The following is a 19,072-nucleotide window of genomic DNA, read 5'->3' as shown; positions in this document are numbered from 1 at the left end:
TTATGATTAGGATCAAACTCTAAGTTTGGTAAACATTCTAAAGCAACAAGTCTATGCAAAGAATTAAAATGTACATGTTCTAATCTACCATGCCATTAAAAAAAAAAAAAGACTCAGCAATATAAAGAGAAGATGCGTTCTTATTATTAATAGCCAAATTAGGTACAATAGTATTTATATTGAGCTTAAAAAGCCCATCACTCATATAACCTCGCCCGATATATATGCCACTCTTGGAGAGTACAACCTTGTCAGATTCAAAGACTAATTTAGACCCATTCTTGATCAACAATGACTCAGAAATCAAATTTTTGTGAATTTCTGACACATGGAGTACATTGTTGAGCGTGAGTTCTTTTTTCGAGGTCATTTTCAACATGATCTTTCCTTGTCCTTCCACAGTTGAAGTGGAGAAGTTTCTTATAAAAAGTTATTCCCCACTTTCCACCACTTTGTAGGTTGTGAACATCTTCTTATCTGTACAGATATGGCGAGTTGCTCCAGTATCTACCCACCACTCCGTGGGATTACCCACCAAATTTGCTTTAGAGACTACTGCAGCAAGATTGATGTCTGCAACTCCATCGGAAAGGTAAAAATCCTCGGCTATGTTTGCCTGTGCTGGCTTTTTGCTTGGACTCCCTCCGTCCTTACGAATGTGACAATCCTTAGCGCAATGTCCATCTTTGCCACACACAAAACACTTGCCTTTGAACCTCTTGTTGAACCCGTTGTTGATCCCTTTGTTGATCTTACTAGTGGATCCTCGTTTGGGACCATTGCCATCATGCTTCTGCCTTTTTTTGTTGAACTTTGACCCCTGTTCTTGTTCCACAATATTTGTTTTAGCCTGCATGGCATGGTTTCTTGACTTCTTGTCGGAACAACAGTTGTCCTCCTCAATTCTAAGCCGCACTATCAGTTCTTCCAATTTCATCTCCTTGCACTTATGCTTTAGATAATTCTTGAATTCTTTCCAAGATGGTGGCAATTTTTCAATGATTGCCGCTATTTGGAAAGATTCACTGAGAACCATCCCTTCCACATGTATGTCGTGAAGAATTAATTGGAGATCTTGAACCTGTCTAATAACCGTCTTGGAATCCATCATTTTAAAATCCAGAAAACGACTGACAACGAATTTTTTTGTACCGGTGCCCTCTATCTTATACTTATGATCCAGAGATTCCCACAATTCTTTAGTAGTGCTTTTGACACTATACACATTGTACAATGTATTGTCCAATCCATTGAGGATATAATTCCGACACAGAAAATCAGCATGTTTCCATGCATCGACTACGGCAACCACTTGCCGGTCAGTGTCTCCCTCATTTAGTGCCGGTGCTTTTTTATGAATGAAGCAAGCCAAATTCAATGTGGTAAAATAAAACATCATATTTTGTTGCCTTCTTTTAAAATTATTTCCATTGAATTTTTTTAGTTTCTCCCCATGATTTACCGATACTGCTGGAGTCATCACTGGCACAACATGTGTGGGGGTTTGAGTAATAATAGTCTCAGTACTGTTTATTTCAATTGTCATAATTCTGACGAAACAATAATACACTAATTACAAATTTATATACAAAAGAATTTACACACAAAATATACAGAATAATACTATTGTCATGACCTGAACCCGCCCCTATGGATTAAGGTCATAACTGGCCAGTAATCAAGAGATTATCTACGACCTCAAACCCATTAAAACATAATTCCACAGAGGTAAAGGGCCAAAACGGAAGCAAACTCAAAAATTTTGTTCATAGAGTTGTACTTACATGGCACATCAAAACATTTCACGTATACTCATTAATAACCCACATCAAAGGGAAATGGCATAAAATTCTTTTACACATCGAGATCATTCAAGTCAAAGTCAGTCAAACTGAAAGCTTATGTATATGGTGACCTAACGACAAAAGGGAAGACAAAAGGAACAAACAAGTCTCGTGCATGAGACGTTTGGGCTGACTTCTCAAAACTTTGACTTTTTCTCACATACATCACCGAGGCTAGGTTTGAACATCTCTTGGCTCACCTATATACACATGAATGAGAGTGAGCGAAAACCCAGTGAATAATATCAAATAAAGAAGATACATGAATGGAATTTGAAACAGATATATCAGACGGCCTTGGGCCCATTCATAGTTCTATCTAGTACATTAAACGGCTACAAACCCAGACGTATCAAATGGCCTCTGGCCCACTTCGTCTTTAATAGTCAGCCTCAGGCCCAATCCATATACGTCAAACGGTCTTTGGCCCAATCATTCATGTCCAACAGCCTTTGGTCCAATCATTCATATCCCACGACCTTTGGCCCAATCATTCATGTCAAACGGCCTTTGGTCCAATCATTTATGTCAAATGGCCTTTGGTCCAATCATTCACATCTAACAGCCTTTGGCCCAATCAATCATGTCAAATGGCCTTTGGCCGACCCAATCGTATAGTATAACAAATATTTGTCCACAATTCAAATTAACAAAGTTATGAAACTCAAATTGGAGTAAGTAATTGGACAAATAGCGTACTTCAAAATATTTTTACTAAGATATTACTCACAGTGTTCTGCCAGTGGATTCGCCCTTGTGCACGACCCTACACAATACATAGCACATATTGGGTCACAACTAATTCAATCCGTTCTTAATTTATTTCTTTCTCTTAGGCCTTTTTCTTATCCTTTTAAGTCACATGCAAAGCTTAATGCATGCCTAAGAGTGCTTAGAAGTGGAAGAGAATGGAAAATGAAGCTCAAAACAACTTTTTAAAATATCTGAAACAGGGCTCGTTACTTGAGCGTGGGTATTCCCGCTTGAGTGGACTCCTTTGGTCTGTAAAAGTTCTGGTTGCCTTATTTTAGCGCTTGAGCATGACTTCGGACGCTTGAGCTGAGAGTCAAAACATTTAACTGGGTGCTCAAGCGTGACTCCTTCCGCTCGAGCGCATATCAATGTCTGCAAAAGTTCTAGGAGCTAGAATTTCACGCTCGAGTTGCGCTTTCCCCGCTCAAGTGAACATGCTGAATTCTGGAATTTCTAGATCTGAGTTTGAAGCTCAAACTTGATGTTCAAAGGCCCAAAACTCATGATTTTGGTTCAAAAACATGGGAACACATTATATAATATGAGAATATAAACACTATGAGACCAATTGTTCAAAATCTTGGTCCCTTTCCAAAATCATTTTGAATCCTCTTCACAAGTTTCAAGAACTCATGCATTCAATCTCATACAACTCCACATCTTCATTAACCATGCATGCATGTTACCTCTTGACTCCAATTCTATCTTAAATGATGCAATTGATACTTATAATCATGAAACTCATGAAATTCATCCATGCATGTGAAATTTGGTACTCAATTCATCATGTTCAATATGATTCATGCTTGATTAAGCAAATTCATGGCAATTCTAAACATGCATGTGCATATAGACTTCAATCTCATCATAATCAATTCAATTCATGTTCTTGATTACCATTTAATTTTGAATTCACAAAATTACAAACTCAAACTCATGAATTTACTCACCTAGGAGCTCCAATTCTTCAAACTATAGTTAATCCTTGAGTTAATCTACTTAATTCTTTAATTTCCTTGCGAAATCTTCAATGTTAGCCCCTTTCTCTCTCTAAATTCGGCCCACTCTCTCTCTAGAGTGCTATTTCAGATTTTGAGCTCCAGGCAAGATAAATATGAGTGTAATTAGGCCCTTATATACACCCTTGACTAATCACCTTAATTGAGGCCAATTAACTAAGCTTAAATTAATCAATTCGATCTAATTATTTTGGTTCGAATCAATTTATAATTAAATTTCACCGTAGCCTTTAGAAATTACGCTAATCACAGTGGTGTAGTCAATTTCAGCTTCTGATGCCTCTACGACCTTCAATTTAAATTCTAAAGCAGGAATTCAAACATATTTTCCTATGATGAACAGATAGAAATTCAAAAACACATGTAATCATGTAATTATCACTCAAAATCATATCAAGCATATAATCACAATCATAAATTAAGATCAATTAGCATAACTCGGGACGGGGTTATCACAACTATGTATCAAAGAAATCATAAAACAGTATATTACTACTATTTAAGAAATTAAAGAGTATATGACTACTATTTAATTTCCCAAAACAAAATATTTGTCTATCTAACACAAATAAATAAAAATAGAAATCTACTTTAAGATTGTTACACCCAGCAGTGTGTGCATGTAAATCAAATGTGTAAATAAAATAAACAACAAAATAAAATAATTCAAAAAATAATTATGTAAATTAAATTCCTAATTAAATGCTTGCAGGAATTAAAGTCGAGGCTTGTGTTGGACAAAATCTCCTTCAAGTAGATTTTTCCCTTGTTCCAAGTGTTTCGAGTTAACGGCGTCTACTTCCCAAGATGCAACGACTAACACTTGAATTTGCAACACTACAAAATCAAGTCTGGCGAACCAAATTATGTTGTAACTCTCTCTTTCTGTCTTCCTAAAATTAAATGCAGAATAGATGTAGAAAATCGCAAAGAAGAAGGACGAAATTTTGATTGAAAATTTTGATGCAAGAAATACTGGAAGACTGGCTTTGTATAGGAGAAATAGTGGCTATTTTGAACAGGTAGAACCTGTTCGGACAGATTGAATAGGTACCTGGACAGATTTGGGTAGAACCCTTTGAACTTGTTCGGGTGGGTCTAAACCCGTTAAGGATCTGTTTGGGTGAAGGAAAAATTCTGGACCAATTTATTTGAAATTTTGAAATCAAAATTAAAAATAAATAAATAAATTACAATGTTTTTGGCCCAAAAAGATAAGTATTGGGCCGGATAAGCCCAATCCAACAACGCACCCACGCCCCAGCCCAGCCGACCGGACGCACGGTGGCGCGCGCGTGTGGTTTTTGTTTTGGGTCCAATGGGTCTAGCCCACTTTATCCGTAATCTCACCCTTCCTCAAACTTGGGTACCCCTTAGGGCCCATCCCAAGTATCCCAAGTTAGAGTATATAAATCCTTTCAAAATCTCAAGCCTTTCAAATGTGGGACAAACACATTTCACATATGTATAGGAAACCCACCTAAAACCATTGCCACGAACCCGAAAACACACATTGAATTCTCATTCATCCGAAAATGGTTTTGAGCAACCAAATACATGATTTTATTCACTACACGGCATTAAACATGAACCCAATTAGAAACATTAAAAATAACGCTTGGGTCCTACCTTAGTTAATGCTCAAAGTTAGCAAAAAATAAGAATTTTCAAAGCCATTTTCCAACAGCCAAATCGCCATTTCGCATAGTAATAAATATATTTTTTGTGTATGAAGGACATTGTTTTTGTATGCTTATTTGTTCTATATGAAATTATTATTTCCAGTTGGAATATATACTTGGTTTGTATAGAATTTGACATTAAAAGTTATTCTTTTTTGTTGGATGGTTGTAAGTGAAATACGTGTTGTGAAATGGGTGATAATATAGAAACGTATTGTTGTGTTTTTTTACCTGTTACAGGTTGCGTGGGATACATACAGGTTGTGGACAAATAAATTTAAATAAACAAAAAAAAACATAAAATGATGTTTTCAACGACTAAACAATTGGTAGCCAAAAATGGAGTTAAATATTTTTAGTGACTAAATAGTTAGTAGCTATTTAAGAAAGACTTTAGGCAGCTAATGATTTAGTAGCCAAAAAAAAAAAAAAGTTTTGGTGACTAAATATTTAGTCGCCAAAACATAAAAATTATATGATAGGTAACTAAAACTTTAGTAGCTAAACAAAAAAAAGTAGACTTTAAGCGACTAAACTATTTGGTAGCTAAACAACAAATTGGACTTTAGGCTACTAAACATTTAGTAGCTAAACAAATTTAGATGAAAAAAAAGAAATTTCGCTACTAAAACTTTGGTCGCTCTAGATAATTCAAGTTTTGGCGACAAAAATTTTAGTAGCTGAAAATGTGATTTTAAATTAAATTGTAAGCTTTTGGCAACTAAAAAATTAGTCGCCAATTTAGCATTTTAGCGACTAAAGTTTTTTTTGTGACTAATACCTTTACTTTTGTCGACTAAAAAATTAGTAGCCAATATATGACTTTCGACGACTAAATATTTTTTAGTCGCCAATACCTTCCCCGACAATCTTTCCGCGACAAAGCCCGTGACCAAAATATTTCGGCAACTAAAATTTGACTAGTTGCCAAAAGTGCAATTTGTTGTAATGGCGGTGGGCGATGACTTCCTTCTTCCTCTCAGCCTCTCTCAGTGGCGTTCAAAGCCCAAAAAAAAAAAAAAATAATAATAATAACAACAATAATAATTTGATAGTGTTTGGTTTAGTTTTTAAATTAGGGTTCAGCTTGTCTTATGTTTGAGATTAAAATTAGACTGTTCAGTTCAGCCCATGAGTTCATTTTGGGTCCCTTTTCGATAATCTGAACCGTTTAATGTGTATAACTCGTCGAGTACTATATCTCTAGAAGAAATAATGTTGATCGGATATCAATAGCTATTTGATCGGATCAGATTTCTTTTAACCGTTTATTTTTTTACCATCCATTTTTTTATACAAATTTGATCCGAACAAATAGCTATCGATATCCGATCAACGTGATTTTTTATAGGGATATAGCACTCGATGAGTTTTACATATTGAATGGTTTAGATTATCGAAATGGGGCCCAAAAATAAGCTCATAGCCCGGACTGGACAGTCTAGTCTTGATCTCAAACATAAGACAAGCTGGACCCTTAAATTAATATTTGAATAAAAAATTAAAAAAAATATGTTTGTTTAATAAAATTTTAAATTATTTTTTTTCTCTCCTCTCTCTTCCCTTTTTTTAACAAATCAATCAATTATTTATTTTCTCTCATCTCTCCTCTTTCATTCTCTCGCATTCTGCACATTAATCAATCAAATTTTCTCTCACATTCATCTATTCAACTAAAAATAAATAAATAAATAAAAATTACAAATTATCCAAAAATTATTTTTCAAAACTTATAACCAAACAAATTTTTAATTTTTAAAATTCTTTTTAATAACTTATCTTTTAAAATACAATTCAAAACTCAAAACTCTTTTTAAAAACTAAACTAAACGAAGCCTTTGGTGAAAAGTCATCTCAACCCTTAGTTCTGTTAGTAGGACAGGTGTCATGCCAGGAAACATCACTTTACCAAATCACTTTAGAGCATCCAACACTCTTAGTTTATCACATTTAAATGATCACTAATGATGTGTTATTGATGTTAGATTTCATATGATAAAATATTTGACAAATCAAAATTTAACGCTTGTCAGATATATGTAATTGCGATTGTGTAATTGTGTTGATTTTGTGTGGTGTGGGCTCCATGTATAAAATAAATCTCAAGCACAAAATGATAATTGTAGATAACTTCTGAATAGTTAAGTCTGAATTTATAACATTACTATTTATTTATCACAAAGTCAACCATGTAATGTTCAATCCCTTTGCTAAAGCTGTAAACTTGGACGGGCTCAATCCAAATAACTCAATTGTAGTCTGAAATTTTCTAAGGATCGAGCAACATATTTTTTATTTCGGTGGGGGCTTGAGTAGAAATTCAAAATTTTGAATAAATTCTGACGAATTTGAGCAAAGATACCAAACAACTCAAACAATCTAAAATCCAAATCCAAATTATATAAATAAATATATAAAATGTTAAACATAAATTATCGTATAACCATCACCTTTTTTTTAATAAAAAGTGCAAGTTTCACAAACCATTGGGAAATTCTATTTCCACCCACTTAAATAACTCAGAGTACATCTTTTCTCAATACACATCCTTATTAATTTATATATTGATTAATTTTCTCAATGTACACACAAAAAATTACAATTACAACCTTCACTCAATATTATTATACACACACCAAATACCCTTCCTTCCCTTTTCCACACACTGTTTGAAAACTAGAAGACCAAATTTTGAACTTCCACCATGCCTGGTAGGGTTTAACGCTTGGGAAGGTGTGTTGGGCTAGGTTTAGGCATTCTTTGAAGACTGAGTTGAAATTCGGCGATGAGTCAAAGCTTCGAGAGACTCGTTTTGATGTTGATAACCCCATCGCCTCTCTCTTGATCGATCGATCGAGAAATCTAGTGAGGGTGAACGACGATGATGATAAGGTACAATACATAAAGATTGAAGAGTAAGGAAGAGAAAAATGTAAACCTCTCTGTACTTGGGACTGAATTGTCTTCCAAAGTTGGGCTTGTCGTAAAGGAAGAGAAAATTAAAGATGTGTGTGTGTCCATCTGTCGAACTCTGGGAACCTGTTTGGTTTTGCTTAATTTCAAGGAAATTCTACAAGAGTGTTGTGAATCAAATGGGTCTTTGATTGTTTGCTCTGTTATTCATCCCTTCTCAACACAAATGGGTTTTTGAACAATCATCCCTTCTGTGCTCCTGTTCGATTCTTTGCTCTTGAGCGATTCACATGTGTTGTGAATCAGGTACTTCACATCTATACAAATGGGTCTTCGAACAATCATCCCTTCTTTGCTCTGAATCAGTCGTATCCATTCAATAGTGTTGTGTATACATATCTGTCGAGAAAGAATCGAACAAATGGGAATAACAGAGCAAAGAAGGGAAAAACTATGAAATAAAAGAATCACCAGTGATTAATTCACATATAATACCCAAAGTTGAAGAAAAAAAAAAGAATATAAAATAAAAAATTGTGTACAGAGATCTCTAGCTTGGATGTTTAAGTGTGTGGATGAATGTCTATTTTGGTCCTTTTATTTAAAGGTAAATTTGTAATAAAAATAAAGTTCATTAAGTGTGTAGACAGAGACAATATGGTGTGTAGAAATAGAATTTTCCCAAACCATTACTTTAAATATGAAAAAAAAAAAATTCTTTTTATTTGATTTTAGCAAGTCAGTTTTTAGCTATTTAAGCTAAAAACGATTTTTTTTTGCTTTTGATGGTAATTTCTTTAATTAACAATTGAAAAAATATTTTACAGGATCTACCATTTTGACAATTGCTAAAATAATCATACATTTTCCAAATTTTTTTGTCTTTAATAAAATGATAATTTAATTTGTATTTAAAAAAAATTTACTATTCAAGTCCTTCAAGTATTGAAGGATTTAAATAAATAAATAAATACAAATTTAAATTTTAAAAATTAAAAATTTAAATATAATTGTAAAAATATCATTAATAGATATTAATAATTTGAACATGAGTATTTAAAACAAAAAAATAAGTAAAATTGCTGTAGTTTTAAAATTTAAAAATATGATTTTGGAAAAGCTTGTCATATTTGACATTTGGAAGGAGTATAAAACCTAAAAAGGATTTCTTCTTAGAAGTTTGAAAAAGATTTTCTTATTAGTCAATATTAAAATAAAAGAAGAAAAAAAATGAAAGTGTTACCTAAAAGGCAATCTAAGAAGGGGTGAATTAGGTTTTTACAAATAAAAATAGTAATACCCTAATAAAAATTATGACTAGCACAATAGATAAATATAGTTAATGAAATAAAAATAATTAAAACAAGTGTTCTAACAACTATGTCAATTAATGATTTTAGCACAACAAAAATATGAAATATAGCTATGGCAATTTAAATAAAATAAAGAGATAAGGGAGAGAGAGACAAACAAATTTATTGTGGTTCGGTTTCAACTCGGCCTACGTCCACTCATCAAGTTTCACTTGAGATTTTTCACTATTCTCTAACTTCACAGGGTGCTAGCAACCTTTTCATAGATGGAGCAATTCTCCACAGATTTTACACAGACTTTCTAAGTCCAAAAAACACTGAGAGTACTACACTCTTACAGGATTGAAAAGAATGTGTTTTTGCTTTCATAGAAAGCTACAATAATTATCTCTCAAAGATAGATATAAAAATGAGACTCTGATTTTTCTGTAGTTCTCACACAGGAAAGATGGGCTGAAAGCTATACTACTTAATGTATAATTTTTGAGAGAGGATGTAAACAAAAATTGAAGAACACTTCTCTAAAAATTTTCAGAGAATAGATGAGAGTGATTTTAGATCAAAGAATGTTTTCTGGTTTCTGTAACTTGTTTATAGTTGCTATGTCTTGTTCATATCAGAGGCTTTGGTGTATATAATGAAACTTATAACCGTTTATAGCCATTTTATTCATTTGAATATCTTCCACTCCATCATTACTAATTTAAATATCTTCCACTCCATCATTACTAATTTGAATATCTTCCACTTGAACCTTTTCGCCTGCTGCTGTGCTGGGCTGTTTGAACCTTTGTTTTGGGCTGTTTGAACATTTGGTTTGGGCATTATTTTTGGGTTGAAATGAACTCCTGATTTAAGCAAATATTAAATACATTCAAACAATATTTAGGATAAAAGTTTAGGTGATAAATAATGAGACAAAATAAATTTTGATTCTATTTTTCTCTTTCAAATAAATTAAAACATAATTAAATAAATCATCAAAATAAATTTTGGATTCTATTAAAACATAATTAAATAAATTATCAAAATAAATTTTGGATTCTATTTTTCTTTTTTAAATAAATTAAAATATAATTAAATAAATCACCAAAATAAATTTTGGATTCTATTTTTCTCTTTCAAATAAATTAAAACATAATTAAATAAATCATTAAAATAAATAAGTTTAACAGAAAGAACTAATGATGCTTTAATATGTGTAATTGTACAATTTAAAAAATCTAAAATTTGAGAAAAAATGATTGGAACTTTTAATTTTAATTATCTACAATATTTTGTAATTATATATAGGTTAGATAGTATAGATTTATGTTTTTTTAGCTCATAAAGTGGGCTTGATTACTAAATATTCTAAAAATACTACAAGAAAAGTGGGCTTATAAAACGGAACTTTTTGAGACGGCACAGTTGCTGTCGCAAAAAATGACTTTTTGTGACGGCACAACTTGCTGTATCAAAAAATGTGACTTTTGGAGACGGCACAACTTGCCGTCGCAAAAAAATGTGACTTTTTGAGACAGCACAACTTCCCGTCGCCAAAAAATGTGACTTTTTGAGACGACACAACTTCCCGTCGCCAAAAAATGTGACTTTTTGAGACAGCACAACTTCCCGTCGCCAAAAAATGTGACTTTTTGAGATAGCACAACTTCCTGTCGCCAAAAAATGTGACTTTTTGAGACGACACAACTTCCTGTCGCCAAAAAATGTGACTTTTTGAGACGTCACAACTTGCCGTCGCAAAAAATAGAGTATTTGCGACGGCAGAAATTGCTGTCGCAAAAAAAAAAAATAGAGTATTTGCGATGGTACCAGCTGCAGTAGAAAAAAAAAGAAAAAGGGGAAGAATTTTTTGCGATTGTAATACGTACCGTTGCAAAAAAGAAAAAGTTAATATATATATATATATATATATTGTGGCTTTGAGACGGCTTCATATATATAGTCATAAAATGGTTTAAATAAATGCAACGGTATTTTTCTGTTACAAAAAATAAAAATAAAAAAATAAAAACAACGTTGTCTTACTCTTTTGAACATTTCTCTTTTCACTCATTTTTTTATCTTTCGATCTCTCTGTCTCTGTCTCTGTCTCTCTTCTCTTTTTCTCTCTCACTCATAACTCTTATCTGTCTGTCTGTCTCTCTCTTTCTCTATGTGTCTCTGTCTCTTTTATCTCTCTTTCTCTCTCTCTCTCTCTCTCTCTCACTCATCACTCTTCTTTGTCTGTCTGTCTCTTTCTTTCTCTCAATGTCTCTGTCTCTCTTCTCTTTCTCTCTCTCACTCATCACTCTTCTCTATCTGTCTGTCTGTATGTCTCTCGTCCATCTTTCTTCTCTTTATCTCTCCCATCTCTCTTCTCTTTATCTCTCTCGTTCTCTCGCTCATCTCTCTCTGTCTCTCTCTCGTTTATCTCTTTTCTCTTTTTCTCTCTCTTTCTTTCTTTCTCTCTCTCTCTTTTCATCTTCCTTTCTCTCTTCTTTTTCTCTCTCTCACTCATCACTCATCTATCTCTTCTCTCATCTCTTTTCTCTCTCTGTCTCTTTTGCTCATCTCTTTTTTCTTTATCTTTCTCTTTCATCTCTCATCTCTCTATCTTTCTCTCTGTCTCTCTCGTTCATCTCTCTTCTCTTTATGTCTCTCGTTCATCTATCTTCTCTCTATGTCTCTCTGTCTCTTTCGTCCATTTCTCTTCTTTCTATGTCTCTTTTCTGTCTCTCACTCTCTATCTCTTTCTCTCTCTCTCTCTCTCTCCCACTGTGTTTGCGTTGCTTACTCTCACTCCCGTCTTCTCTATTTACTGAGCTCCTTCTCGATTTATCAATCCACTACAAGAAAATACACTTTTAGTGACCACTTTGTCTATCTCTCGCTCATCACTCTGTCTCTGTCTCTCTCTCCTCTATCTTCTCTATCTGTCTCTCACTCATATCTTTCTTTCACCACCCATCTCCTCTACCATCTTCACCACTACTATATACGCCATTCCACCACCACCACTACTTTCACTGTCGCCACTTTACCTCTACGACTACCATTACTAGTATCATTGCCACTACTCCACTACCACCATTACCACTACTGCCACTACTACTACCATTACCTCTCATTCACCCCTGTCACTCCATTTATACTACCACTATCACAACTTCACCACTAATCTCTTTCGCCATCACCATCACCATCACCATCATCTCTTATCCACCACCTTCACCACTACTGCTGCTCCCTTTCATCTACCACAAAAAATTAGTTCATGATTTTTAGTAACCAAAACAAATAGGCCGCAGAAAAATATTTTTCATTAACTATAGAAAATTAACTTTTACTTTAGTGGAAAATATTTTTCATTAAAATATTACCCCTACTTCTACCAAATAAAAAATAATAATATTTTTTTTCATTAAAATAAAAATGAAACAAATAAATTTTCAATCTTAGTAACTAAAAAAAAAAGAATTTTTTTAAAAAAATTCATTAACTACAAAAAAATATATATTTTAACAAAAATAAAATTTTTTGACGACGGCAACCCAGTCACAAAAAAAAAAAGAAAGAATTAAACGACTTTATTTTGTTATTTAAATTTCATTTGTGACTCAAAAAAAAATTTTATTTTTTTATTTTTTATTCCTACCCCTTTTTTTTTCCCATTCCCGCTCCCTTTCGCCCCCTAAATTTTTTTTTATTCCCACCCATTTTTTTTTTCCCATTACCCCTCCCTCCCCCCCTTAAAAAACAAAAAATCCCCGATCTCAAACCCAAAAATCCCTTATCTCTTCTTACCCCTCTCTCTCTCTCCCTCTTTCTCTCTCGCGATCGACGGCGAGCGGCGGAGGAGCAGCGTCGTCGTCGTCGGAGCAGCGTCGGAGCAGCAAAATTTGGTTTAATTTGGTCGGAGGAGGAGCAGTTCGTCTTCCTCTTCTCCAATGCTTCTCAAGCACCACCACCCTCATTCTCGAACCTCCCTCCAACCTCCCTGCACTTCTCACAGGTTCCTCCTATCACCTCTCAATCACATCTATCTATACATACATATATACATATATACGAATTCAATTTTGGAACTTTAATATATATATATATATATATATATATATGAATGATTTATGTGTAGGAATGATGATTTACCTGTACATGGGGTTTCGGAGATAATTGTGGGTGTATAGGGAGAAGGCCAATTGGGTCGAATGCTATGTCAAGCTGCGTCTCAATTGGCAATTAAGGTGATTGTATTGGACCTAATGGAGAATTGCCCTGCAAGTTCACTATCACATTATCATATGGTGGGGAGTTATGATGATAGTGCCATGGTCCAAGAATTTGCCAAAAGGTTAGAGATTTTATTTGAATTTTGTCTTTTATCTATTTTTTATTCTACTGTCGATTGATTGATTTTTACAAGCTGATTTTAATTTTTTTGGTGGGTAGGTGTGGAGTGTTGACTGTTGAAATTGAGCATGTTGATGTGGTGACATTAGAGAAGTTAGAACAACAATGGGTGGATTGTCAACCCAAGGCCTCTACTATCTGAATTATACAGGTTTGCGTTGAATTTTGGATGCCATTGTGCAGAATATAATTTTGCATTTGTGAACAATTGCCTTTTTCTTTTTTTCTTTTGAGTTTCTGGTTAATCTTTTGAATCTATTCTTGTAGTTACTCTTATTTGTTTGTAAATTGTTTACCCCTTTTTGCTATGTGGACTTTTTGATCTACCAATTTGGTAATCCGTAGACATTTTGTTGTGAGAAATTTGGTAGTGATAAATTAATCTAAGTTAAATACAATTATCTTTATTAAGGTATTTCATTTTTATATTTTCTTGTAATGAAACAGACAGATAGGTAGTTCGAATGTTTTTTATTCAAACAATTATCAAGTCTGTTTTTGTGATGAAATTTGTATTTTTGGACTATATTTTACCTTTTTCAGGATAAATTTCTCCAAAAAGTTCATTTTTCGCGTCATGGCATTCCACGTCCTGATTTTATGCAGGTTAGCTACAACTTTTAAGAATTTGGCACGAGGATTTAGTTACCAATTCACACTTTTCTTTGTCCTTGAAAATGTTAGTTTACGATATCCTTGTTTTTTTTTTAATTAAGTAATATTAAAAATATGGCATAGACAGGTAGATGATTTTGAAAGTGCAAAGAGAGCTGGCAAACTGTTTGGCTATCCTCTAATGATAAAGAGCAGGAGGCTTGCTTATGATGGGTGTGGAAATTCTGTTGCAAAGAGTGAAGAGGAGATCTCTTCTGCAGTAAATGGTAAGATGTTCATTACTATAAATTACTTGAACCTGTGAATCATGATAATTAGTATATTTTTTCCCAATGAGCCTTATACCATGCAATTGCTTTCTTGAATCAAATTTGTCACCGTTTGTTTTTTTTTTTTTTCTTTCTTTTTATGAGTTCACCATCTAAATCTGTAAGCATTAATATTTTTTAGTATTGGGGAAGTCTTCTTTAGCTCACACATAAACATTTTAACGGATTTAGTCAATGCAACTATGTTCATATAGAAAATATTAAGTGATCACCATCAACATATGTTTCATAACAAGCCAGTCTTCAAAACCCATCATAGTCTGCCCAGGGGGTCATTATCAAATATTTAAAATGTTTCATTACCTAGTCGATACTTGTGTTTGTTAAAAAATTGCCATTGCATATGTTGCTTCACCATCGTGTTTCATAAATTATGGTTGCTCTTGTGCTGTTTCATGGAGCTTCCCTTTAACTTCAATCTAATATGCTGCAATTAATGTGGAAACCAAATTCACCTTTATTAACTGTGAAGAAGGTATGCAATCAAAAGAAAAATTTCAAAATATTTTGTGAACAACTATAGTTTTTGGTCTAAATTTGTAAATTAATTGCCAAATGAAGCTAAACGGTAGGCTCCTGACAAATAAAAGTTTCAAAATAGAATTAGTTCACAAATGGTTCCTAGGTTTTCTCTTCTTTCCTTTTTGTTTATGTGGTTTATTTGCATACATAGATATGATTAATGTTATATCATATTTTCTTTTTTGGTCATAATTTGGTCAAATAATTCAGTGGATGTTGACCTCATTTGTCAATTTTTGCTGTCTCATTGTCTACGCTGTACTGAATCTTTCATGAGAGAAAATGTAATGGAAGAGATGCGGCAATTGCAACCTGATGATGAAAATAAACAAAAAATGCTGGACATACTCAAACGATTCCATTCAGAAGAAGAGATGGATAACATGGATGAGGATGGTAAGTTAGTACTCTTTGCATTGAAAATTTTACTTCTCTTTGATATGTTGATAAATCAGGCCATCATTAATTTTGTGGAACACCAGGGAAATTTTTTTGTGGTAGTCTCTTAGTTTGCTCATACTGGTTATAAAGGGTACTTGTCAGTTGCCCTATGATTGGTTTCTGATAGGAAAATTAAATTTCGGCAAAATTTAAGGCATTCTGCTAAAGAAAAAAATGATGCCTTGCTTTATTAGATCAGTATTGAATGCTGGCCTCTGGAAGGAAGATTACCAAATAGAAAAAAAATTTCATTTGGTGATTGATGGTATAGGCACTACAAGTTAGTTTTTGCATAAGTCTCATCTGCAATATATATATGTATACAAAATAGTCTCACTTGCATGACAAATCCAACACGAATGTTTTGACATTCTGTTTAACTAATGTAAGAGTCAATGCATAGTTGGTTCCAAGAAGTGAATTGAGAAACTTCCCAACTAGAGGTGGAAGGGAAAAATATTTCCAATCACAATTTTTGCTTGGTTGTTAGTGATGAGTGTTATTTAGTACATAGCCAGATTAAACTGGTATGGTACGATTAAAACCAGAGGGTGTTCACTTCAAGTTAAAAATATTCTTTGATTATTTATAGTAATAGTGATGGTGCATATAGTACATAACTGCATCAGAGTCTGAGAGAGTTTGGTGTTTGGTTAAGTTGAAACTCTCATGTATCTGAATTAGTGCATTCAATATCTTGTATATTGTAAATTAACCATTGCTGCTTATAAAATGGGTTTCATAGCAGTTATCTCTGCTTCCATTTGCTTGAGGGGCATGAGAGGAGATTGGAGAGCATTGCCTACTGTGGGTATTTTGATGATGGATGGCCTTGGACCCACTCTAACTGCTATGTGACCATGAAATCATCTCTTTTGGTTCAGTTCAGTTGTTATCATTCTGTTCCTTGTTTGACTATGTAGCAAGTACCTGAAGGAGTTTTCATTGTTTGAATATAATTGTTTTCCTTCTTAAACTTTCATTTTGAGGGTCTGGTCCTATTTTGGTGTTTTTTCTCTTTTTTTGGTACATAGTCTTTCTGTTATTTTTTACATGCAACTGACCATCTTTTGTTCCACCTATTGCAATTGTAGCCTTCAATTTTATGCTTCTTGTCCCAATTGAATAAACAGGGTCCTTATTAGAATAATTTTCTTTTTTTAAATCTTGTCAGATTAGTGATCAATGTGGAAAGAGTGCTTATATCATATTTTTTATTATATTTTGATCTTTTTTTGTTTTTGTTTTTTTTTGTTTTTATTTTTGTAAAATCTTTTATAAAATCTTTTTTTTGATACTTTTTGTCTTATAAATGTCTATTGATTGAAAATTTTATTTACAAATTATTATTTTGTTTATTATGATCTTGAATTTTTTTTAATGCTTGTATCTGTTTGGTAGTGTAGCAAGTGTCATAAATTTTTTACACAGTAATTTCAGTCAAATATTAACACATAATTATATTGTCATTAATTATTTTTATTTTTATTTTTCAGATATTTCCCATGTAAGAGTGTGCTTCTTGTGGAATGCATGCCTGTGGAGAATGTGGCTAACTTTTGTTTTTGTTATCTACGAAGAATGATGAGAAAAACATTTAATTTTGGTTTATGTTATTTTGAATTATGAACAAAATCATGTATTTAAACATTATATATGTATTATGGAACATTGTGTAGTGGGATAATTTTGTTGATGTGTAATTATGAATGGAAAAATATTTTATTATGGAGAAATTTTAATATTTTTAATAATTTTATCGCAGATTTTTTTTCTTTTTTTGCGACGGCACTACACCGTCGCAAAAAACAAAAAATTTTAATATTTTTGTTGATTTTGTTATAGGATTTACTTTTTGTGACGGCACTAAACTGTCGCAAAAAATAGAAATTTTATTATTTAAAATAGAAATTTTATTATTTTTTTAATACTTTTTGCGACGGCACCACACCGTCTCAAAAACAGTGTTCTTGCAGTTGTAAAAAAAAAGACTATTAGTGACGGCATTTTTTGCCGTCTCAAATAACATTGTCGTCGCAAAAAGTTAAGAAATTTCAAACGTTATTAGCGACTGTAAAGTGCCGTCGCAAAAGGCTAAAATGTCGTCGCAAAAACTCTTTTGCAACGCCCCCAGTTGCGACTCTCTTCTTGCCGTCGCAAAATTTTTTGCGACGGCAGTAGGAGTATTGGCGACGGCATTTTACCGTCGCAAAAAGCTAAAATTTTAGTAGTGAAATAATAATTGTCATGAGGAATTATAAGTAAAAATAATTATGCAAAAAAGACAAAATAGTGATAATTTAATGTCATGTGTATATATATATTGTGGGAATTGAAATCTTATTTAATATAATTTGGAAGAAAAGATTATATAAATATGCTTTAGAATAATTGTCGTGATGAATCATAAATAAATATAATTTTTCCAAAAAAAAAAAAAAAGAAAGAAGAAGAAGAAGAAGAAACAATGGTAATTTCATGACGATCATTTTTTTTTAAATTAAAATATAATTTATTATCTATGTATACTATTATAAGAGGAGTGCTGTTAATAATCACCCATTTCCTTGGGTCTTCTTTCTAAAATTTCTTCCAACCTATATTTCTTTGAATCCCACCATATTCCCAACTTTATCATATTTTAATAAGAAAAAAAAGAAAAACCTTTGATTACTCTGCGACCTCTTCTCCATCTCACCACCACCTAGTCCACTTGCAGCCACCTCCAACCCCCTGCTACCCTTCCATTGCCCTTTCTGCCAATCCACCATATTAACCAAAATAAATTTGGTTGGGAAGAAACATTATTAAAATAAATTTGAATAAATTTCCATACTAACCAAAATTCATTAAAAGTTATTAAAATAATGCATAACTACGTAAACTTAAATAAATTTCCATACTGATTTATTGATAGAATATTTGAAGAACGTAAAACAAAAATGGAAAGAAGCATAAGTAAACAGTTTTAAAAACTCGTATTTCTGATCTTTATTATAATAAGTACTAGTAAATATGTATTTATCAATTTAATAAGTAAATGGCTCAAGTGATTCATGGGTTGGATATTGATCAAGACAATGGTTAACTACCTTGTGATCCTTCACCTTGAGCAACAATAAAGAGATCCTTGAAACACCCAAATTCCATGAACTTCACGTTGGGGAACAAGTTAAGTCTTTTATACAAGTAACACTCTCTTCACATTGAGGGTATTGAGTCTCATCTAATCACACATAGGACACA

General features: G+C 32.8%; 1 protein-coding gene across 7 annotated transcripts; it reads left to right on the top strand.

The window, feature by feature from the left end:
- Positions 1-13,179: 13,179 nt before the first annotated feature.
- LOC114293125 (uncharacterized) lies at positions 13,180-17,562 on the top strand. 7 transcript variants are annotated; one of them, XM_082867303.1, is made up of 7 exons: positions 13,180-13,521; positions 13,645-13,860; positions 13,959-14,070; positions 14,463-14,525; positions 14,662-14,800; positions 15,596-15,781; positions 17,323-17,562. In XM_082867303.1, exons 4-7 carry the CDS (start codon positions 14,520-14,522, stop codon positions 17,409-17,411), a joined length of 420 nt encoding a protein of 139 aa, XP_082723429.1. In that variant the 5' UTR covers positions 13,180-13,521; positions 13,645-13,860; positions 13,959-14,070; positions 14,463-14,519; the 3' UTR covers positions 17,412-17,562. The 7 variants fall into 7 exon arrangements, with proteins under 7 accessions (XP_082723429.1, XP_082723428.1, XP_082723427.1 ...); XM_082867302.1 differs by lacking the exon at positions 17,323-17,562 and adding an exon at positions 16,572-16,880; XM_082867301.1 differs by lacking the exon at positions 13,180-13,521 and having other exon boundaries at positions 13,679-13,860; positions 14,658-14,800.
- Positions 17,563-19,072: the final 1,510 nt, after the last annotated feature.

This window comes from Camellia sinensis, chromosome 4 (genome assembly GCF_055761805.1).
Source record: "Camellia sinensis isolate YWXY chromosome 4, ASM5576180v1, whole genome shotgun sequence".
In the NCBI taxonomy this organism is placed as follows: Eukaryota; Viridiplantae; Streptophyta; class Magnoliopsida; order Ericales; family Theaceae; genus Camellia; species Camellia sinensis.
Note: the sequence above shows the minus strand (reverse complement) of the source record. Positions and strands in the feature narration are given on the sequence as shown.

Coding starts and splice junctions, on each gene's coding strand:
- LOC114293125 (XM_082867299.1), top strand. CDS start 14,497: ATGGCATTCCACGTCCTGATTTTATGCAG. Junction 14,526..14,657: donor CACGTCCTGATTTTATGCAG/GTTAGCTACAAC, acceptor AATATGGCATAG/ACAGGTAGATGATTTTGAAA. Junction 15,782..16,571: donor GGATAACATGGATGAGGATG/GTAAGTTAGTAC, acceptor TGGGTTTCATAG/CAGTTATCTCTGCTTCCATT.